Genomic DNA, 6,586 nt, shown 5'->3' on the forward strand with positions numbered 1-6,586 from the left:
TGACCCGGTGCATCGGCGTGTCCTCACTGAGCACCTCGAGCTGCTCTCAGTGTCTCTCCTGCCTGTTGGGTCAGCTGATAGAGGCTATCGTGATGTATCTCGTTATGCAGCATGCTGGTTATTTCCTCAGAGCTAAAGACATGGTAGAGATCTTCAGAAACACAGATCACATGTCTCGGGAATTCTCCGGCCGAAGCTCCAAATAAACCCTCAGTGTTTCCATCAAAGCTCCTGCTCTCTCGTGTCTCTCGGAGTCTCCATTGATCCAGACGTTTCCATCACAGGCATGTCCTTGGTCCCCATCAGACCAGATGGAAGGCCCCATCAGACCAGATGGAAGGCCCCATCAGACCAGATGGAAGGCCCCATCAGACCAGATGGAAGGCCCCCATCAGACCAGATGGAAGGTCCCCATCAGACCAGATGGAAGGCCCCATCAGACCAGATGGAAGGCCCCATCAGACCAGATGGAAGGTCCCCATCAGACCAGATGGAAGGCCCCCATCAGACCAGATGGAAGGCCCCATCAGACCAGATGGAAGGCCCCCATCAGACCAGATGGAAGGTCCCCATCAGACCAGATGGAAGGCCCCCATCAGACCAGATGGAAGGCCCCCATCAGACCAGATGGAAGGCCCCATCAGACCAGATGGAAGGCCCCCATCAGACCAGATGGAAGGCCCCCATCAGACCAGATGGAAGGCCCCCATCAGACCAGGTGGAAGGCTCCCATCAGACCAGGTGGAAGTCCCCCATCAGACCAGATGGAAGGCCCCATCACACCAGGTGGAAGTCCCCATCAGACCAGGTGGAAGGCCCCCATCAGACCAGATGGAAGGCCCCCATCAGACCAGATGGAAGGCCCCCATCAGACCAGATGGAAGGCCCCCATCAGACCAGATGGAAGGTCCCCATCAGACCAGATGGAAGGCCCCCATCAGACCAGATGGAAGGCCCCCATCAGACCAGGTGGAAGTCCCCCATCAGACCAGATGGAAGGCCCCCATCAGACCAGATGGAAGGCCCCATCACACCAGGTGGAAGTCCCCATCAGACCAGGTGGAAGGCCCCCATCAGACCAGATGGAAGGCCCCCATCAGACCAGATGGAAGGCCCCATCAGACCAGATGGAAGGCCCCCATCAGACCAGATGGAAGTCCCCCATCAGACCAGATGGAAGGCCCCATCAGACCAGATGGAAGGCCCCATCAGACCAGGTGGAAGTCCCCCATCAGACCAGATGGAAGTCCCCCATCAGACCAGATGGAAGGCCCCCATCAGACCAGATGGAAGGCCCCATCAGACCAGATGGAAGGCCCCATCACACCAGGTGGAAGTCCCCATCAGACCAGGTGGAAGGCCCCCATCAAGAGGTCCAGGTCCCGGGCTTCGGCGGCCTCACTCAGGTCGGGCCGGTCCATGGTGGTGACGGCGATCCTCAGGGCGTCCCAGATGTTGGCGGACATCTGCTGCTGACTGCAGCGCTGATCCGCCCTCTGCTGGCTCAGAGCCAACAGGAAGTTACTGACCGCCTCCCTGCAGGACAGGAAACACACGTCATCAGATGTAGCTACAGTGTAGATATGTCAATGAAAAAAACCCACAATAAAACAGATAAAATAGAATAGAAATATTGCAAGGAGAGTCTATGTACAAGTAATTGGAATATGGTATATTAGATTTGCACTGCGCAGCGTGCGTTGTTCCTCCTATTGGACCGCTACGTATGGCAACCCAAGAGGGACATTTGACACAGCGGCGTTTCGCAAAGAAGAAAAAAACCCCGACCACATTAATCTGAGAGAGATGAGTGTTTTCAAACGTAATATCCTGATTATTTGAGAAGAAATCCTTGGTGGGTTGAGTCCATTCTTAGAATAAGTGAGACGTTTGCAATTATTTATTGCATGAATAATTAATATCTGATTCTTAACTGTGAATGGTTTTAATTTATTTAACAATAGAAATGTTTTAGTCAGGCCAAACCTTTTCTGTTGAGATTCCTGGAAAATGAAAATTACATAAAATATTTATGATAAAAAAAGTTGTAAGAACAAAACTCTGTCATTCGATCCGTATTCTTCTCATATGACAGTTATTGCTCAATCTGAAAGGTCTCTCCGCTTTAGAGCCGGGTGATATCTGTTGACTTCCTATATTATCATATACAAATGTGATCATAAACCAACACACCTTTTACAGATTTTTTTTACGTTTATGGCGGACCAACTCGTGCTCACGCTGAAGTCTCTTTGAGCGTCTCTCTCTGATGCTGCTGTGATGTTCCATGTTTGTTTCTCGTGTGTCTTGATGTGTGTCTGTTGGTGTCACACATGGAGCTGCTGGGATGCAAGGAGCACCTCAGACTTGATCTGACCATTAAAGTATCATCCTATGGTACGGTGCAGTAGGGTACAGTACGGTACAGTATGGTATGGTACTGTATGGTACGGTGCAGTATGGTATGGTACGGCGCAGTATGGTACAGTACGGTACAGTATGGTGGTACGGTGCAGTATGGTATGGTACGGTACAGTATGGTATGGTACTGTATGGTACGGTGCAGTATGGTATGGTACGGTACAGTATGGTATGATACAGTATGGTATGGTACTGTATGGTACGGTACAGTATGGTATGGTACGGTACAGTATGGTATGGTATGGTACAGTATGATATGGTACGGTACAGTATGGTATGGTACAGTATGGTATGGTACTGTATGGTACGGTACGGCACAGTACGGTATGGTACAGTATGGTATGGTACGGTATGGTACGGTGCAGTATGGTATGGTACGGTACAGTATGGTATAGTACAGTATGGTATGGTACTGTATGGTATGGTACAGTATGGTATGGTACGGCACAGTACGGTATGGTATGGTACAGTACGGTACAGTATGGTGGTACGGTACGGTGCAGTACGGTACGGTGCAGTATGGTATGGTACGGTACAGTATGGTATGGTACGGTACAGTACGGTGCAGTATGGTACGGTACAGTATGGTACAGTGCAGTATGGTATGGTACAGTATGGTATGGTACAGTGCAGTATGGTATGGTGCAGTATGGTATGGTACAGTGCAGTATGGTATGGTACAGTATGGTATGGTACGGTGCAGTATGGTATGGTACGGTACAGTATGGTATGGTACAGTATGGTATGGTACTGTATGGTACGGTGCAGTATGGTATGGTACAGTATGGTACGGCACAGTACGGTATGGTACAGTATGGTATGGTACGGTATGGTACGGTGCAGTATGGTATGGTACGGTACAGTATGGTATGGTACAGTATGGTATGGTACTGTATGGTATGGTACAGTATGGTATGGTACAGTATGGTATGGTACGGCACAGTACGGTATGGTATGGTACAGTACGGTACAGTATGGTGGTACGGTACGGTGCAGTACGGTACGGTGCAGTATGGTATGGTACGGTACAGTATGGTATGGTACGGTACAGTACGGTGCAGTATGGTACGGTACAGTATGGTACAGTGCAGTATGGTATGGTACAGTATGGTATGGTATGGTACAGTGCAGTATGGTATGGTGCAGTATGGTATGGTACAGTATGGTACAGTGCAGTATGGTATGGTACAGTATGGTATGGTACGGTGCAGTATGGTATGGTGCAGTATGGTATGGTACAGTATGGTACAGTGCAGTATGGTATGGTACAGTATGGTATGGTACGGTGCAGTATGGTATGGTACGGTACAGTATGGTATGGTACATTGCAGTATGGTATGGTATGTACAGTATGGTATGGTACAGTGCAGTATGGTACGGTACAGTATGGTATGTACAGTATGGTATGGTACGGAACAGTATGGAACGGTATGGTACAGTATGGTACGGTATGGTACGGTATGGTACGGTACAGTATGGTACAATATGCTATGGTACGGTGCAGTACGGTACACTATGGTAGGGTATGGTACAGTATGGTATGATACAGTATGGTACGGTATGGTACAGTATGGTATGGTACAATATGCTATGGTACGGTGCAGTATGGTATGGTATGGTACAATATGCTATGGTACGGTGCAGTATGGTACGGTGCAGTATGGTATGTACAGTACGGTATGGTACAGTACGGTATGGTACGGTACAGTATGGTACGGTACAGTATGGTATGGTACGGTACATTATGGTACGGTACGGTATGGTACGGTACAGTACAGTATGGTACGGTACAGTATGGTACGGTACAGTACAGTATGGTACGGTACAGTATGGTACGGTATGGTACGGTACAGTACGGTACAGTACGGTATGGTACAGTACAGTATGGTACGGTACAGTACAGTATGGTATGGTACAGTATGGTACGGTACAGTACAGTATGGTACGGTATGGTACGGTACAGTATGGTACGGTACAGTACGGTATGGTACGGTACAGTATGGTACAGTACAGTATGGTACGGTATGGTACGGTACAGTATGGTACGGTACAGTACGGTATGGTACGGTACAGTATGGTATGGTACAGTACAGTACGGTATGGTACAGTACAGTATGGTACGGTACAGTATGGTACGGTACAGTATGGTACAGTACGGTACAGTATGGTACAGTATGGTACGGTATGGTACGGTACAGTATGGTACGGTATGGTACGGTATGGTACGGTATGGTACGGTACAGTATGGTATGGTACAGTATGGTACGGTACAGTATGGTACGGTATGGTACAGTATGGTACGGTACAGTATGGTATGGTACAGTATGGTACGGTACAGTATGGTACGGTATGGTACAGTACGGTATGGTACGGTACAGTATGGTACGGTACGGTATGGTACAGTACGGTATGGTACAGTATGGTACGGTACGGTATGGTACGGTACAGTATGGTACGGTACAGTATGGTACGGTACAGTATGGTACGGTATGGTACAGTATGGTACGGTACAGTATGGTACAGTATGGTATGGTACAGTACAGTACAGTATGGTACGGTATGGTATGGTACGGTACAGTACGGTACGGTACAGTACCTGTGGGCCCCCAGGTTGATGCAGCTGATCCCCAGGTTGTATCTGGAGCGGATGAATCCAGGCTGCAGCTCCAGGGCCCGGCTGTAGGCCTCCACCGCCTCCTCGCTGCGGTCCCCGTTCGCTAACGTGGCCCCGAGACGGTTCCACAGCAGGTAGTCCTGGGGGCAGGTTCTCTTTTACACTCAGTGTAGAGGTCTCCTATCATGCACAATGCGCTTTGTGATGTCTTCTCTACATCACCATGTGTCCCCATGTGTCCCCGGTGTGTCCCCGTGTGTCCCCGTGTGTCCCCGGTGTGTCAGGAGACTCTCAAAGTGTCAGGAAACAAACCCCTCTCTCTTCTCCTCCGTACCCACATCTCTAAAAATGGGGAACAACGGAGCTGATCCAGATTTTCTGTGTCATGACACCTTCAAAAACACCTCAAACAGCATCTGCTCACTCGGCCTTTGGCCTCACCTGATACACAGCTCTCAGAAACCGGTTCCCGTTTGTTTTCTTCATGTATCTGTATGATTATTATTACTGTTTGTTTTGTTACTTCCCGTTGTAAAGCGTCCTTGGGTTTCGTGAAAGGCGCTATAAAAATTGAAATGTATTATTATTATTATTACTAAAATGTGGGCGGGCTTTACGCCCACGGGCCAATCAGAAACGTTGCTATCAGAAACAATGAGACGTGTTCTGGAAGTATTATGGTCTGTGCTTACATTAGCATGCTAGCACTCAGAGCTAACCTGTGCTGGAGAGAGTGTGTGTGGAGAAGCAGGAAGTCAAAAGGAAGTCACCTTGTGGTAACCCTGAGAGAGAGAGGATTTGAGCTCCATCCTGTTTCAGAAATAGAATTCTCCTGAATAAGCTCCGCCCCCTCTCTTTTTATTATTATAATAATTTAGTTTAAAGCTTTAGACCCAGAATCATCTCTTTAGCAACAGCTGGGAGAGAGGGGGGGGCTACAAGGATCTGTTTGGGGTTTGGAGCAGGACACTTCAGAGTCATGTCCTTAGTAACAGCTGGGAGAGAGGGGGGGGGCTATAAGGACATGTTTGGGGTTTGGAGCAGGACACTTCAGAGACATGTCCTTAGTAACAGCTGGGAGAGAGGGGGGGGGCTATAAGGACATGTTTGGGGTTTGGAGCAGGACACTTCAGAGACATGTCCTTAGTAACAGCTGGAAGAGAGGGGGGGGGCTACAAGGACCTGTTTGGGGTTTGGAGCAGGACACTTCAGAGACATGTCTTTATATCTGAGACCTGTATTATATGCCTAAAAATAGTATAATAGGAGACCTTTAATGACTACACTATGACCTGTGTGTGTGTGTTTATGTGTGTGTGTGTGTGTGTGTGTGTGTGTGTGTGTGTGTGTGTGTGTGTGTGTGTGTGTGTGTGTGTGCACCTGGGGTCTGGAGCTCAGAGCTGCTCTGAATGCTAGCTCTGCTCTCTGGAAGTCAGAGCTGAGGTTGTAGAGGACGCCGAGGCCGGTCTGCAGGTCGGGGTCCACGGAGTCAGGGTTCATCAGAGAGGCGTCCTGGAAGAGGAGCAGCACCTCCTGCAGACTGCACACACA

General features: G+C 48.8%; 1 protein-coding gene across 1 annotated transcript in view; it reads right to left on the reverse strand.

Moving 5' to 3' along the window:
* Window positions 1–1,343: 1,343 nt before the first annotated feature.
* Window positions 1,344–6,586, reverse strand: part of LOC117441956 (PEX5-related protein-like) — a gene marked incomplete at its 5' end in the record, with an annotated part of 5,745 nt that continues 502 nt past the window's right edge. Inside the window, 3 exons of the mRNA XM_034077966.1 lie at window positions 1,344–1,536; window positions 5,018–5,175; window positions 6,416–6,575. Of these exons, the coding sequence (XP_033933857.1) occupies window positions 1,344–1,536; window positions 5,018–5,175; window positions 6,416–6,575 (511 nt within the window). The remainder of the gene's footprint in view (window positions 1,537–5,017; window positions 5,176–6,415; window positions 6,576–6,586) is intronic.

Source organism: Pseudochaenichthys georgianus, unplaced genomic scaffold (genome assembly GCF_902827115.2).
Source record: "Pseudochaenichthys georgianus unplaced genomic scaffold, fPseGeo1.2 scaffold_2230_arrow_ctg1, whole genome shotgun sequence".
Lineage (NCBI taxonomy): Eukaryota > Metazoa > Chordata > Actinopteri > Perciformes > Channichthyidae > Pseudochaenichthys > Pseudochaenichthys georgianus.